Here is a 16,465-nt window from a genome sequence, read left to right as displayed (position 1 = left end):
TTGTGTCCTTGAGCAAGGCACTTAACCACACAGTGCTCTGCGACGACACCGGTGCCAAGCTGTATGGGTCCTAGTGCCCTTCCCTTGGACAACATCGGTGTCGTGGAGAGGGGAGACTTGCAGCATGGGCAACTGCTGATCTTCCATACAACCTTGCCCAGGCCTGCGCCCTGGAGAGTGAAGACTTTCCAGGCGCAGATCCATGGTCTCGCAAGACTAACGGTATTAATGAATTTGTGACTAAATTTGCCAATGATACAAAGGTAGGTGGAGGAACGGGTAGTGTTGAGGAGAGTTTAGGGGAATGGGCAAAGAAGTGACAAATGAAATACAATGTTGGAAGTTGTTTGGTCATGCACTTTGGTGGAAGAAATAAACGGGCAGACTATTATTTAGATGGGGAGAGAATTCAAAATGCAGGGATGCAAAGGGACGTGGGAGTCCTTGTGCAGGATACCCTAAAGACTAACCTCCAGGTTGAGTTGGTTGTGAAGAAGGCAAATGCAATGCTGGCATTCATTTCTAGAGGTATAGAATATAAGAGCCGGGGTGTGATGTTGAGGCTCTATAAGGCACTTGTGAGACTACACTTGGAGTGTTGTGTGCAGGTTTGGGCTCCTTATTTTGGAAAGGATATACTGACATTGGAGAGGGTTCAGAGAAGATTCACAAGAATGATTCCAGGAATGAAAGCATTACCGTATGAGGAACGTCTGGCAGCTCTTGGGCTGTATTCCCTGGAGTTCAGGAGAATGAGGGGGGATCTCATCGAAACATTCGGAATGTTAAAAGGCCTGAACAGATTAGATATGGCAAAGTTATTTCCCACGGTAGGGGAGTCTAGGACAAAAGGGCACGACTTCAGGATTGAAGGATGTCCATTTAGAACGGAGATGCGGAGAAAGTACTTTAGTCAGAGGGTGGTAAATCTGTGGAATTTGTTGCCACGAGCGGCTGTGAGGGCCGACATTGGGTGTTTTTAAGGCAGAGATAGATAGGTTCTTGATTAGCCAGGGCATCAAAGGGTATGGGGTGAAAGCAAGGGAGTGGGGATGACTGGAGAATTGGATCAGCCCATGATTGAATGGCGGAGCAGACTCGATGGGCCGAATGGCCTACTTCTGCTTCCATATCTTATGGTCTTATGATCTTGGAGTAGGTTAAAAGATCAGCATGACATCGTGCGCCGAAGGGCCTGTACTGTGATGTAATGTTCTCTGTTCTATATCCAGTTCTCCTTGGGAAATGTTACTGATCTCCATTCTTTGTCTGGAAATTAAATCTCTGCCTTTGCATTTTGATCTTCTATTCACCACTCAGTTTAATTTAAATAGATGCTTATTATCTAAATTATTACTGCAGCTTAAATATCTGGAAATAAATTGCCCAGGAATGAGGCCAGCCTTGCTCTTGTGGAAGTAATCTGTTTACCAGAGCTTTAAGATGATTAAGTTGCAGACGTTGCTGGTGTCATGTGTCCGCAGAAGCTTTGCTCAAACAGTGCTGTGCTGTAGTGTGCATCGTTATATCTTCAGTAGTGGATCAATAAGAAAGAGGTTTCTTCATGAAGTGCCCCGTGGCTTAATATCCGGAGTCGGGAGAGAACGGGCTCTGTGTCTGTAGCTTAGCCACTAGTGCTGGCCATGGTGGAGGAGTAGCTACCACTGGCTGAATGGCTTTGGTCAACCTCAGGGTGTTCGATGAAGTGGGCTTTTAGTTGAAACCTGAAATGGGGAAGAAGGCGATGAATCTGTGGAATTCATTGCCATAGACAGCAGTGGAGCCCATGTCATTGGGTATATTTAAAGTGGGGGTTGATTGGTTCTTAACTAGTCTGGGCATCAAAGATTACGGGAATAAGCTAAGAGAATGGGGTTGAGAGGGAAAACGAATCAAACAAGACCATAAGACATAGAAGCAGAATTAGGCCATTCAGCCCATTGAGTCTGCTCTGCCATTCCATCATGGCTGATCGCGGATCCCACTCAACCTCATACAGCTGCCTTCTCACCATAGCCTTCGATGCCCTGACTAATCAGGAAACTATCAATTTTTGCTTTAATTATACCCATGGTCTTGGCCTCCACCGCAGTCTGTGGCAGAGCATTCCGCAGATTCACTACTCTCTGGCTGAAAGAAAAACTCTTTGCCTCTGTTCTAAAATGTCACCCCTCAATTTTGAGGCTGTGCCCTCTAGTTCTGGATACCCCCACCATAGGAAACTTCCTCTCCACATCCACCTTATCTAGTCCTTTCAACATTCAGTAGGTTTCAATAAGATCCCCCTGCATTCTTCTAAATTCCAGTGAGTACAGGCCTAAAGCAGCCAAACATTCCTCATATGTTAACTCCTTCTTTCCTGGAATCATCCTTGTGAACCTCCTCTGGACTCTCTCCAATGATAACACACCCTTTCTGAGATATGGGGCCTAAAACTGTTGACAATACTCCAAGTACAGCCTGACTAGTGCCTTATAAAGGCTCAGCATTATCTCCTTGCTTTTATATTCTATTCCCCTTGAAATAAATGCCAACATTGCATTTGCCTTCTTTACCACAGACTCAACCTGCAAATTAACCTGCTGGGTGTCTTGCACGAGGACTCCTTAGTTCCTTTGCATCTCTGATGTTTGAACCTTCTCCCCAGTTAAATAATTGTCAGCATTGTTGTTCTTTTACAAATGCATTATCATACATTTCCCAACACTGTATTCTATCTGCCACTTTTTTCCCATTCTTCCAATTTGTCTAAGTCGTTCTGCAATCAAGCGGAGCGTATTCATAGAACACAGAACAGTACAGCACTGGAACAAGTCCCTCAGCCCACAATATAGTGCCAGGCTAATTAAATTAGAAATCAATTGGCCAGCTAATCTCCTTGGCCTACACAATATCCATATCCCTCCAATTTGTTACATCCATGTGCCTATCTAAATGTCTCTTAAAAGTCTCGAATGCACCACCACTACCACCACCCCGGGCAGTGCATTCCAGGCACACACAGTCTCCGTAAAAAAACTTGCTCCTCACATCTCCTTCGAAATTACCCCCTCTCACCGTTAATGCTTGCCCTCTGGTACTAGACAACAATGGGAAAAATATGTCTATTATCTGTGCCTCTCATAATCTTATAAACCTCTATCAGATCTCGCCTCAGCCTCCACCTCTCCAGAGAAAACAACCCGAGTTTGTCAAGCCTCTCATTGTAGCACGTGCCCTCTAATCTAGACAGCATCATGGTAAATCTCCTCTGCACGCTCTCCAAAGCCTCGACATCCTTCCTATAATGGGGTGACCAGAACTGTGTGCAATACTCCAGATGCAGCCTAACTGGAGTTTTATAAAGCTGCAACATAACTTCCTGACTTTTGAACTCAATGTCTTAAGCATGCTATACGCCTTCTTAACCACCCTATCAATCTCTGCGGCCACTGTCAGGAAGCTATGCACTTGGATCCCAAGATCCTTCTGTTCATTAATACTGTTAAGGGTCTTGCTGTTAACAGTGTACTGTCTCTTTACATTTGACCACTTGATGCAGCACTTCACATTCCACAACTGGATGGCTTAAACTCTACCTGTCATTTCTCCACCCATATCTGCAACTGATCTATATCCCACTGTCTTCTTTGTCAGGTTTTTGGATCATCTGCAAACTTACTAACCAACCCATCTATATTTTCATCATGTCATATGTATGTATATATATATATCACAAATAGCAAAGGTCTCAAAGGTCTGAGGAACGCCACTAATAACAGATCTCTAGCTAGAATATGTTCCTTTGACCACTACCCTCTATCTTCTATGGCAAGCCGTTTCTGAATCCAAACAGCCATTCACGATGGACCCTATAAATCTTAATCTTCTGGATGAGCCTCCCATGAGGGACCTTGTCAAACATCTTAATACAATCAATTTAGACAACATCCATAGCTCTACCTTCAATCACCCTCACTACCTTGTTTAAAAAAAAGTCTCTTAGTAAGACACAACTTTCCCTGCACAAAGCCATGCTGGCTCTCCCTATTTAAGCCATGGTCTTCCAAATGCTCATGAATCCTATCCCCAAGAATTCTCTCCAGTAACTCCCTACCACTGACACGCAATTCACCAGTCTCTAGTTATCCCCGGTTCCCCTACTAATGGCTGAATGGCCTAATTCTGCTCCTGTGTTTCGTGGAAACACTTTGCACTTAAGGTCCACCAGCCTTAGTTTCCTTCCAACATTCTCCAGTCTGTGTTCAGAGCAATTTGAGATGATATCACTGACATGAAAATTGCACCTTAGTTTTGCTTTATACGATGGGTTCATCAGAAAGGTTTCCAGGCTGCTCACGCCTCTGGTCTGGCGCGGCCAAGTTCCTCAGGCTGATGCCAAGATAAGCAACATCTGTGGTTTCTCCAGAGCTGTGTGTGTGTGTTGGCTGGAATTGTAAACTCCATGTTCAGTAATCAGCAGGTTTACAGTGACCAATCCAGCACTCTGCAAACCACAGAGATAAAAATAAACCAGTTACTGGTCTGTAGTGACTGGGCAGATGTTGGACGAGGTGGGAAGCACAAGTACCCGACTTCCTGTTCCTCACTGCTGTCCAATCGCATCTGGAGTGATGTGGAGAACGAGTGGAGGCTGGGCCGGCGTGAGGGTGGTTCAGGTGTGTAACTGAAGCTCCTCACACTGTCCACAAGCCCAGATGAAGAAGGAAATCTTCTTTACACCTGGTAATTATAATGCCATTAGTTTCAAAGTAAATATGGAAAAAGGGATCTTGGGGTCTGAGTCTATAGGACACTCAAAGCTGCTGTGCAGGTTGTGGTTAAGAAGGTATACGGTGCATTGGCCTTCATCAATCGTGGGATTGAGTTTAGGAACCGAGAGGTAATGTTGCAGCTATATAGGACCCTGGTCAGACCACATTTGGAGTACTGTGCTCAGTTCTGGTCACCTCACTACAGGAAGAATATGGATACTATAGAAAGGGTGCAGAGGAGTTTTACAAGGATGTTGCCTGGATTGGGGAGCATGCCTTATGAGAATAGGTTGAGTGAACTCGGCCTTTTCTCCTTGGAGCGACAGAGGATGAGAGGTGACCTGATAGAGATGTATAAGATGATGGGAGGCATTGATCGTGTGGATAGTCAGAGGCTTTTCCCAGGGCTAATATGGTTAACACGATAAGGCACAGTTTTAAGGTGCTTGGAAGTAGGTACAGAGGAGATGTCAGGGGTAAGTTTTTTTACGCAGAGTGGTGAGGGCGTGGAATGGGCTGCCAGTGACAGTGGTGGAGGCGGATACGATAGGATCTTCTAAGAAACTCCTGGATAGGTACATGGAGCTTAAAAAACAGAGGGCTATGGGTAACCTTGGGTAATTTCTAAGTAAGTACATGTTCGGCACAGCATTGTGGGCCGAAGGGCCTGTAGATTTCCCATGTTTCTATGATAGGTCTGGTCCATGTGTTTAGATTCTAAACTGGAGAAAGGCCATGTTTGATGGTATCAGAAGGGATCTGGCAAGTGTGGATTGGGACAGCAAACACGAGGAATTCTGCAGATGCTGGAAATTCAAGCAACACACATCAAAGTTGCTGGTGAATGCAGCAGGCCAGGCAGCATCTCTAAGAAGAGGTACAATTGACGTTTCAGGCCGAGACCCTTAGTAATCACCGTTTTTTTGACTTTGTCATGTTAGGCAAAGATCGCAAGATCTTACACCTGCAGACCCCAGAGCCTGCTGGCCCTGACGCTAGCAGGCATGAACTTCAGATTGCGGCTCTTGACATTGATCTTGCCGGCTCCAACACCACAGGGCATATTCAAAACCTGGACTCCAGCAACGACCATGGACACCTTCACAGCGATTGCGCAACCACTAACTGTGACTCCAGCCTTGAACTCCAGGCCGGGTCTTTATGTGCTGCTATTGTGACTCCCGTCTCCCCTTCCCCCACCACCACTCTGCATCTGCAACCCCATCTCCTCAGATCCCACCGTCAGCTCCTGGGCCCTCAGAGGCTCCATCTTCCTCTCACCCCAACCCTCCCCCCTCCCCCCTCTGATCCTAGCTCTCATCCGTGCCGGGTCTTTACCATCCCCTCCAACCTTCAACTGTCTGAGGCAGAACGCTCTGTCCTCAGTAAGGGCCTCACCTTTGTCCCCCTTCGCCCACACCTCAGGGAGTTCTGTGTTCGCCACGATGCGGAACTCTTCTTCCGCCGTCTCCGTCTCCGAGCCTACTTCTTCAGCAAGGACTCTTCCACCCCCACCGATGACCCCTTCTCCCGTCTTCAACCCTCCTCCTCTTCATGGACACCCCGCTCTGGTCTTCTGCCTGCTCTGGATCTCTTTGTTGCTAACTGCTAGTCCTGACGAAGGGTCTCAGCCCAAAACGTCGACTGTACCTCTTCCTAGAGATGCTGCCTGGTCTGCTGCGTTCACCAGCAACTGTGATGTGGACTGGGACAGGTTGTTTTCTGGCAAAGGTGTACTTGGTAAATGGAAGGCCTTCAAAAGTGAAATTTTGAGAGTACGAAGCTTGTATGTGTCTGTCAGAATAAAGGGCAAAGGTAACAGGTTTAGGTTTGAGATATTGAAGACCTGGTTAAGAGAAAAAAGGAGGTGCGTAGCAGGTTTAGGCAGGTAGGAACAAATGAGGTGCTAAGGGGGTAGAAATACAAGAGAACACTTCAGAAAGAAATCAGGAGGGCTAAAAGAAGGCATGAGGTTGTTCAAGCAGACAAGGTGGAGCAGAATCTGAAGGGATTCTACAGATGTGTTAAGATCATAAGGATTGATAGAGACAAAATTGGTCAGATCAGAGTGGTAATCCATGCATGGAGCCAATAGAGAAGAGCTCTTCAATGAATTATTTGCATCTGTATCTACTCAGGAGATGGACACAGAGTCTACAGAAGTGAGACAAGGCAGCATCGACTCCATGGACCTTATATAGATCACAGAAGAGGAGGTGTTTGCTGTCTTGGGTGGATCAATACCCAGGACCTAACAGGGTATTCCCTCAGACCCTTTGGGAGACAAATGCAAAAATTGCAGGGGCTCTAGAAGGCTGGGGAATTGGGGGACCAGCCATGATTAGAAGGTGGAGCAGACGTAATGGGCCAAATGGCCTAATTCTGCTCCTATGTCTTATGGTCTATATCCTTAGTGACAGGTGACAGGTGAGGAATTGGGGTTAGCTAATGTTGTTATGCTTGTTTAAGGCTCTAAAAATAAACTAGGAAATTATAGCCCAGTGAGCCTGACATAAGTAATGAGAAAATTATTGGAAAGTGGAAGGCTCCACGTATATGAGTATTTGGATAGACATGGACTGATTGGGGATAGTCAACATGGCTTTGTGCATGGTAGGTCATGCTTAACCAATCTTATAGAGTTTTTCAAGGAAGTTACCAGGAAAGTTGAAGACAAGGCAGTGCACGTTGTTTACATGGACTTGGCAAGGCATTTGACAAGATTCTGCATGGGAGGTTGGTCATGAAGTTCGGTTGCTCAGCGTTCAAGGTGAGGTAGTAAATTGAATTTGACATTAACTACCAGAGAGTCGTAGTAGATGGTTGCCTCTCTGACTGGAGGTCTGTGACTAGAGGTGATCCACAGGGATCAGTGCTGGATCCTCTGTTTGTCATCTACTGTGTATCAATGATCTGAATGATAATGTGGTTAACTGGATCGGTAAATTTGTGTACGACAGTGAGGTTGGGGGTGTAGCAAACAGCAAGGAAGACTGACACAGCCCTGAGTGGTCACTCCCAACAGTAAGATCTCAGACTGAGCAGCAAGGGGTAACGTCCACACTGCCAACCATGAAAGCAGATGGCACCCTGTGCTCTCAGGGTACAAATTGTAGCCTTTACTGAAGCTGGAGATCTGATGAAGAGTGTCGGCCTGAAACATCGACTGTTTGTTCCTCTCCATAGATGCTGTTTGGCTTGCAAAGACCCTCCAGCATTTTGCTCAGGATTTGCATCCGCAGAATCTTGTGTTTATCACATTAGTTTAAAGGTAGATAGATAGATATACTTTATTGATCCCGAGGGAAATTGGGTTTCGTTACAGCCGCACCAACCAAGAATGGAGCATAAATATAGCAATACAAAAACCACAAACAATCAAACAACAAAATGCAAACTATGCCAGATGGAAAATAAGTCCAGGACCAGTCTATTGGCTCAGGGTGTCTGACCCTCCACGGGAGGAGCTGCACGTTCGATGGCCACAGGCAGGAACGACCTCCCGTGCCGCCCAGTGTTGTATCTCGGTGGAATGTGGCCGAAGTCCAACAGTAAGAAGTTCAATATCCGGTCTACAAACACGTTCCTCGATCGTAATATGACCCGGATTGCACCATCTGTTGTTAATCAGAACAGTAAGCACCCAATTCCTTTACGCTTACTGCTCTCAGTGCACTTCTGGTCAGCCCAAACGGTCTGGAGGCCCTCCATTGTTGTGTATTGTAGGTGCTATGAATCTTCACCCAATCAGGCAGCAGTTGTGGAGAGATTTCTTTGGTCTAAATTGTTCAACACCATCCCTTTCCCTACATTTTCTGTCTGACCCATTGTGTTTCCAGACTGCTCTGCTTAAACACTAAGATTTTAATGAGCCTGCTTCTGACCTCAGGAGACATGGGCTCCCGACTGTCACCAGCAGCACAGCACTGCCACCTGCTGGTTCAGAGCAGAACTCTCACTGGAAAATTCTGCTGTTCCCATTGGAGAGTAGCCTCACCCTGACTGCTGCTGGAATCAAAAGACTCCCTTTTTTATACAAAATACTAGCTGGTTGTATGAAGAACTGTAATACCAGTGCCCAACATGGGGCTTGAACCCACAAGCCTGGTATTAAGAGTCCTATGTCCTACTGACTGAGCTAGCTAGGCCAAGTACTCAGAGCTCCCACCGGGGCCCTGCCTATCCCCATTTGTGGATATTTCCAGTCTGGGCTTTTGGAAGATGGAAGTATTGCTGATTCCCTAGCATCTTCCCTCCTACATAACCCTCCATTCTTCTGTTATCCATGTGCCTATCTAACAGTTACTTATTATAGAAGAAAACCAGCTCCGACATCCAGGGACAGGTGGGGACACCCTCTGAACCCTGTGGTTCAAATCCAGTGGTAATACACCTGATTCTGACTCATACTCATTCTCACTCAAGACTTAGTGCTGGCTGCACTCAGCCCCCCTACTAAGCCTGCAGAAACCACCCTCCACTTGGCCTGATCATTCACAGTCATCCTGTCTTCTTCTCAAGCCCATCACCCTTAATGGAGCATAGGCCACTGGCAACAGCTTGCCAGAGTCCCCTGTGCTTGGCCAGTCTTTGTAGCCCAGCTCCGAAGATAGATACTTATTTATCCCAAAGGAAATTACAGTCTCACTGTGCACAGATATACAAATATTAGAAGAAAGGTAAGAAAGAGTAAAAAATAAACAGTCTAACAGGAGGGGGGTCATCACTTCCCCAGCTACAGGTTGACTCATTGTACAGCCAGTTGGTCAAGGGTAAGCATGACCTCGTATAGTGCTCTTTGGAGCAGCGCGGTTACCTTCGTCTATTACTAAAAGTGCTCCTCTGAATCAGAATCAGGTTTATTATCACCAGCATGTGACGTGAAATTTATTAACTTAGCAGCAAAACTTCAATGCAATACATAATCTAGCAGAGAAAAATAAAAATAACAATAAACAAGTAAATCAATTACATATATTGAATAGATTTTTAAAAATGTGCAAAGACAGAAATTTAAAAAAAAGTGAGCTACTATCCAAAGATTCAATGTCCATTTAGGAATCGGATGGCAGAGGGGAAGAAGCTGTTCCTGAATCGCTGAGTGTGTGCCTTCAGGCTTCTGTACCTCCTACCTGATGGTAACAGTGAGAAAAGGGCATGCCCTGGGTGCTGGAGGTCCTTAATAATGGACACCATCTTTCTGAGACACCACTCCCTAAAGATGTCCTGGGTACTTTCTAGGCTAGTGTCCGAAATGGAGCTGACCAAATTTACAACTTTCTGCAGCTTCTTTCGGTCCTGTGCAGCGTCCCCTCCATACCAGACAGTGATGCAGCCTGTCAGAATGCTCTCCACAGTACAACTATAGAAGTTTTTGAGTGCATTTGTTGACATGCCAAATCTCTTCAAACTCCTAATGAAGTATAGCCGCTGTCTTACCTTCTTTGATATGTTGTTCAGCCAAGGTAGCAGGCAGAAGGTGAGAAACATTTTCCAATATTGCCAGGATTTTCTGTTGGGTCCTTTGTTCTACCACAGCTTCCACTGTATCCAGTTTGACTCTTATAACCGAGCCAGCCTTTTCCATCAGTTTACTGAGCTGTTGGCATCGCCCGTGTTGATGCCATTGCCTCAGCACACCACCACATAGAAGGTTGTACTGTCGACAGACTGGTAGAAGATGTGAAGGAGAGGCCTGCATACTCCCAAGTACCGCAGTCTCCTCAGGAAGTAGAAGTGATTCTGGACCTTTTTGTACACAATCTCTGTGTTGGTGCTCCACTCACGTCTCTCATCCAGGTTCACTCCCAGTTTCTTGCAGGTCCTCACCATCAATAGTAACAGGGAGCAGTGCAGGCTCGGTCTTCCTAAAGTCCATCACCATCTCCTTTGTCTTCCTGATGTTGAGGGGCAGATGATTCAGCTTGCACCATTTGACAAAGCTGTACCAGGGCCTGTATTCATTGCCCCGTCCTCCCTTTCTACACCCAACTGTTGCTGAGTCATCAGAGAATTTCTGTAGATGACATGACTCAATGTTGTATCTAAAGTCTGAGGTATACAGGGTAAGGTAGCCAATACAGTCCTGTGGGGCCCCAGTGCTTCTAGCCATGTCTGACGCACAGCTCTGAAGCCGCACAAATTGTGGTCTGCCAGTCAGGTATCTATTATCCACCCTCCTTTCTTTCGCAACCAGGCTTGGGACCATCCATGGTGAAGTTATAGTCATTCTGTGTCTTCAGCCTAGAGTGGGTGAAGGTTTGCAAACTTGATGCATTCCAGTAGACTGAAAAAGGAACTGTCTGTCTGGTTCCTCGCACCTGATGGAATACTGTGCAGCTTCTCCACGCCATGCATGGAGGTGGAGATCAGGTGATGCAAATAAACAGACCAAAGGCATCAATTCGGTGTCAAGCACCAGTGTCTGGCACTAACATTTATCCCTTAATGATCAGTCCTGAAACATGTCATTGGATGTGCCACCTTGCAGTTCCTGAGTTCTTACTGTGCACCATGTCTGCTACTTTAGTACCAGGAGATGGCCTCTGCTCCAGCACCCTGGACAGAACTGATCTTTGGTGCTATCTGTGTGGAGTTTGCATGCTCTATGCTCTGGTTTCCTCCCTTTAGATGAGCTTTAAGTGTTGCCTGTACAGTGAGATGTCCCGTTTGTGGCAACATAATCTGAGGATGTGGTGGGGGCAGCCTGATAGTGACACTGACGACTTACAAACCCTAATCTGTATGTTTTTGCAATGTGGGAGGAAACCAGAGCACCTGGAAGAAACCCACAGTCACAGGGAGGACGTACAAACTCCTCAGCGACGGGAATTGAGCACCAGTCGCTGATTACACTAACCACGATGTTACCGTGCCGCCTCTGTGAGGGTTGGTAGGTTAATTCCCTGCTGTAGATTGCTCCAGTGCAGAGTCTTGGGGCTTTTGCTGGGAAGATGGGGAGAATTTCGGCATCAAATGGGTACAGATGGTCAGCAGAGATTCGATGGGGCACTTCTCTGCTGTATAACAATGTTTCCTATGCTCCAACCAAGACTACATTTCAAAGCCTCCCAGTGTGAGAGATGTGGATGGATCTCCATGATGAATGTTGTTATCCTTCCAGGTGGTACAAGGATGGCGAACTGTTGCAGTTTTCATACCCTGGATACCTGTTCATGAAGGATAACAGGCTTAGCATCATCGCCAATGCAATTAACGAAGGAACGTACACATGCGTGGTGAAGAAAGATGGGAGAATACTCACGAAATATTCCTGGAAACTAAAGGTTAAAGTATAGGAGACCTTTTGAATACATACATAGAGGTTTGATCAGAATTTGTGATTATTTTAACAACTTTGCTGAACATTATTATGGTGAAGTAGTTCAGAGCAGTGCCTGTGAACGTGGAATTGGCTGTGTGGGCTGCAAATAGCATTAGATGTAGAGCAACAATTGGTGATGATGCATTAAACTGCAAAAGTTCCCTGGGCCAGGACATTCAGCAGGTTATAGCTATGTCCTTTGTTCCAGGCAACACACTATACCTGTAAGAGTCAAAATGGTGAATGCGAAGGGAAACGCAGGTTGTGGTTGAACTGCTGTCTCACAAGGTGTGAGATAAGATGGTGCACGATACTAATTGTATTGAAAACATGGAATAAATAAAACTTGGTCTGAAATTAGACTTCAACTTGGCATCCTTTCTAGTTTGGGTCAACAGCTGGTCAGTTACCTGGATGGAGGTTGTTGTGCAGGTTTGAGACTGAACGAGAGAAAACATGTTCTGTGAGGTACAGGGTGAAGCTTTCACGCACCAGTCCCCAGTCAGCACTGGACAGCACCGCTATGCGTGATGCCATTACAGCTCGGGGATCAGAGTTCAATTCTGGTGTCCTCTAAGAGCTTGTACGTTCTCCCCGTGAATGTGTGGGTTTCGTCCAGGTGCTCTGATTTCCTCCTACAGCCCAAGGATGTACCAGTTAATTGGCAATGTAAATTGTCCTTTGATTAGGCCAATGTTAAATGGGTGGCAGCTCGCTGGGCCGGACAGGCCTGTGCTGTGCTGTATCTCTAAATAAATTCTGAACCTACAGGCAAGGAGGCGTGTAGTGCGTGATGCTACCCTTAAAACAAATCCATCAGGTTAAATGAGAGTAGTAATTAATATCAAACTAACCTGGGTCAAGGGAAAAGAATCCATGTTCACAACAGATAGAACTTTTCTTTTAAGGGGCTTTATTTTTAAATTTACCAAAACTCTACATGTACAACAAAATATTCCACTTTGAGCAGTCAAGTTTAACAATTATTCTCTTTGCAAACAACTTGATTGAATTATTTTACATTTTACAAATGAATAGTTTAAAAGCTTAAAAAAAATCCAAGAACCTTGTTGACCTGCAGTACTACACGAGAAAGATGACAAACTGCTGATGCTACAGAGCTGTGCACTCTGGCCTCTCCATCAGAACTTCAGGCTGAAACCTGGCCCAGCAGCAGAGGCTCCCTGGTTTGTGGTTGTCAGATGGAAGCCAGTGTCTTTCAGATCATCATCTCCCTGGTGAAGGAAAGAGTTTGAACATAATCAGCAACATGTTCAGCTGGTGTTTTTCTACACTGCTCCTTTCCTATCTCCAGCATCCAGACCAGAGCTGACATCTCTACAGCTTCACGGGCATTCAGTGCAGCTGTTTACCAAGTGAGTACATTATAACCAAGGCAGGGAACACCTCCCGTCTCTCTCTGGCTCCCCACTATGTAGGAAGTGCTTTAATCTGACGTTAGCTTCGTAGTGGATGAGCTCAGTGTCTTTAATTTATTATTTCCATGCACATGGATTGAATGCTGTCAATTTTTGTCTCACCAAAACTCGACTTTCTACAACGTCTCTATCAACACAGAGCAAGCAGGTTTAATAATCCTAGCTGATTTAATTTCTCAAACATTCTGTTCTGACACTTCCCTCATCAGTAGCTTTTAAAATATTTTCCTTAAAGTACTTCCCCTATAACCTAGCTGACAAGCTCTCAACCACATTAGACCACAAGACATAGGAGCAGAATTTAACCATTCATCCCACTGAGTCTGCTCCACCATTCCATCATGGCTGATTTATTATCCCCATCAATCCCATTCTTCTGCCTTCTCCCCATAACCATGGACACCCTGACTAATCAAGAACCTATCAACCTCTGCTTTAAATACACCCAATGACTTGCCCTCCACAGCTGTCTGTGGCAATGAATTCTATCCTCCCTCCTCTCTCAGCATTCCAAAGTTTCCTAAATTGCCCGGTTAGCTCCTCCAACTCTAACACCCCCCCCCCACCCCCACCCTCACCCGTTCCCGTGCAATCACAGCCATCCCTTTGCCCCACATTCTTTCCAGCAGCCAGCAAAGCCAAACAACTTTCACAATGTCATTGTGTCTGCTACCACTCCAGAACAAGGGACTACATTAAGGATGCTGTAAAAAATTTAAGTTGCCAATTTCCCTTCACATTAACAGTCAGTGTAACCACCTACCAGTTGGCTGTAGCCGAGACCACCTTCTGGGGGCCGAGGGCTAGTGCCACGTTTAACCCTTTGTTGCTCGCTCTTAGCTGGCCAGGTTGGGAACATGGATGACTCTATTGGCAGGGGCGTCTCCCTGAAGTAGTCATGTTTCAGAGCCTCCTCTGCTGTAATTCTCTTGGCCGGACAGTAAGTCAGAAATCTGTTGTGAAAGCAGACAGCAATGTGACATGCCTGCCTTGGAATCACCGTCCACACGCAAGACATCAGATGTGTGGTTGTCCAGCAACACTGGACAAGCATTTGCAAGCTGCAAGAGCCCATTCCACAGCCACCAGCAGCTCTTCACTTCTGCCAGCAATGATGTGTTTCAATTCAAAACAAAACCAAAGTTAAAAAATACCACTGGTGCATTTAATCCTCTTTCCACATACGCTATAGTTTACACTTAAGACTCAAACAGCTGTTAATGGCAAAAGCTTGTTATATTTTCAATCCATTAAAGTGCAGTTACTGTAAACATGATCAGTGGTGATCTTATTCATTTACATTCTCAAATTTAAAGGAACTATCTCGAGAGCCAACTAGCTTGTTTGGGGATATTTAAACTATTGCCGGAGTATGAAATATATTCCCGTTGTTGTCATGTCCCAACTATGGGACAGCAATTTTTTGTTTGGCTGAGAAACTGGTGTAAAGCACAACTACATCTAAGCGAAATACAGTCAAATTAAACATGAGTTCAAAAGCTCTGATCAAAAGAACCCAGAGTGACTACGAGTAGTGAAACAAAATCACGTGTTCTGTGAAAAACCAAATAATAAGCCGTGGGAGCAGAATGAGGCCATTCGATCCATCGAGTCTGCTCCACCATTCCATCATGGCTGATTTATTGTCCCTCTTAATCCCTTTCTCCTGCCTTCTCCCTGTAACCTTTATTGTCCTGACTAATCACGACAATTTCAACCTTTGATTTAAATACACCCATTGACTTGGCCTCCACGGCCATCTGGCACTTTGGTGGGGGCAGGAAGCAGATTTTCTGAAGTACTGGCTGTTACTTTTACCCCAACATAGTTTATCTTTTTTTACAATGCTACACAGGAGTTTATCAGAATTTCTAGTGAACCAGGTGAGCTGAAAGGAGTGGGATACACAAAGGCACACAGACCCCACCTCTGTCTCAACTCTCTCCAAATTGGTGACCGTCAAGGTGGTCTGGCAGCTTGCCCAGCCCCTCCACAAGGCCCGTCTCTCTGATTGCAGCCACAATCCAGATTCTGGACCATCAGTATTTCACAATGATCGGATGCTGGACTATGGGAGTTTTACTGTATTTATGACAGCCACAGAGAATTTAACATGTGCAAGAAACATTAATACACTCACCAAGTGCACAGTAAAACTAATAATGAACAAATATGAGCACAATCCCTGGTTGAAACATGGCAGATATCTCTACGGTATTCATCAACAATCTTTACTGCTCTGGGGATGTCAATAAGGAATGCATCTATTAATAAATCAGCTCACACAAACCATTCCAGTGGGGACCTCACCAGCAGGAAAATCCCATGGGTAATAACACACAAATGATATAGAACATTACAGTACAGGCCCTTTTAACCTACTCCAAGATCAATCTAATGCCTCTCTCCCACATAGCCCTCCAGTTTTCAACCAGATTGTGCCTAAGATTCCCTTAAGTGCATCTGCCTCTAACACCACCCCTGGCAGCACTTTCCCTGTACACTACTCCGTAAAAAACCTACCTCTGACATCTGTGCCCCCCCGCCCTCCACCAAACTTTCCTTCACCCACCATAAAATTATGCCCCTGGTATTAGCTATTTCTGCCCTGGGAAAAGGTGTTTGGCTGTCTACTCGATCCATGCCTCTTATCATTTTGCACACATCTATTGAGTCACCTCTCGTCCTCCTTGGCTCCAAAGAGAAAAACCCCAACTCACTGAACCTATCCTTGCATGACATGCTCTCTAATCCTGGTAAATCTGAACAATACGAGAAGTTGGAGATACAAAGATCTACAGATGCCAGAATCTGGAACACACACAAAATACTGGAGCAACTCAGCAGGTCAGGCAGCACCTGAGAACAAAGGTGGACAGTCGAGATCCTTTATCAGGACGTTTGAATTTGAACATCTGGGTATTTGCAGTCAGGTTGAAAGGTTGCTT

At 45.5% G+C, this 16,465-nt stretch overlaps 2 protein-coding genes across 13 annotated transcripts in view; one reads left to right on the top strand and one right to left on the bottom strand.

Moving 5' to 3' along the window:
* Nucleotides 1-14,761, top strand: part of mmp23ba (matrix metallopeptidase 23ba) — a 37,229-nt gene extending 22,468 nt beyond the window's left edge. For both annotated transcript variants that reach the window (XM_072245196.1, XM_072245195.1), the window contains one exon: nt 11,878-14,761. In XM_072245196.1, coding sequence (XP_072101297.1) covers nt 11,878-12,052 — 175 coding nt within the window. In that variant the 3' untranslated portion in view covers nt 12,053-14,761. The remainder of the gene's footprint in view (nt 1-11,877) is intronic.
* Nucleotides 12,975-16,465, bottom strand: part of cdk11b (cyclin dependent kinase 11B) — a 60,232-nt gene continuing 56,741 nt past the window's right edge. For 10 of the 11 annotated variants that reach the window (XM_072245181.1, XM_072245183.1, XM_072245180.1 and 7 more), the window contains 2 exons: nt 14,281-14,470; nt 12,975-13,313 (listed from right to left, as the gene is read on the bottom strand). In XM_072245181.1, the coding sequence (XP_072101282.1) occupies nt 13,221-13,313; nt 14,281-14,470 (283 nt within the window). In that variant the 3' untranslated portion in view covers nt 12,975-13,220. Of the gene's footprint in view, nt 13,314-14,280; nt 14,471-16,465 lie in introns of those variants that run through there. The other variant, XM_072245189.1, reaches the window with a different exon arrangement.

This window comes from Mobula birostris, chromosome 27, assembly GCF_030028105.1.
Source record: "Mobula birostris isolate sMobBir1 chromosome 27, sMobBir1.hap1, whole genome shotgun sequence".
Lineage (NCBI taxonomy): Eukaryota > Metazoa > Chordata > Chondrichthyes > Myliobatiformes > Myliobatidae > Mobula > Mobula birostris.
Note: the sequence above shows the minus strand (reverse complement) of the source record. Positions and strands in the feature narration are given on the sequence as shown.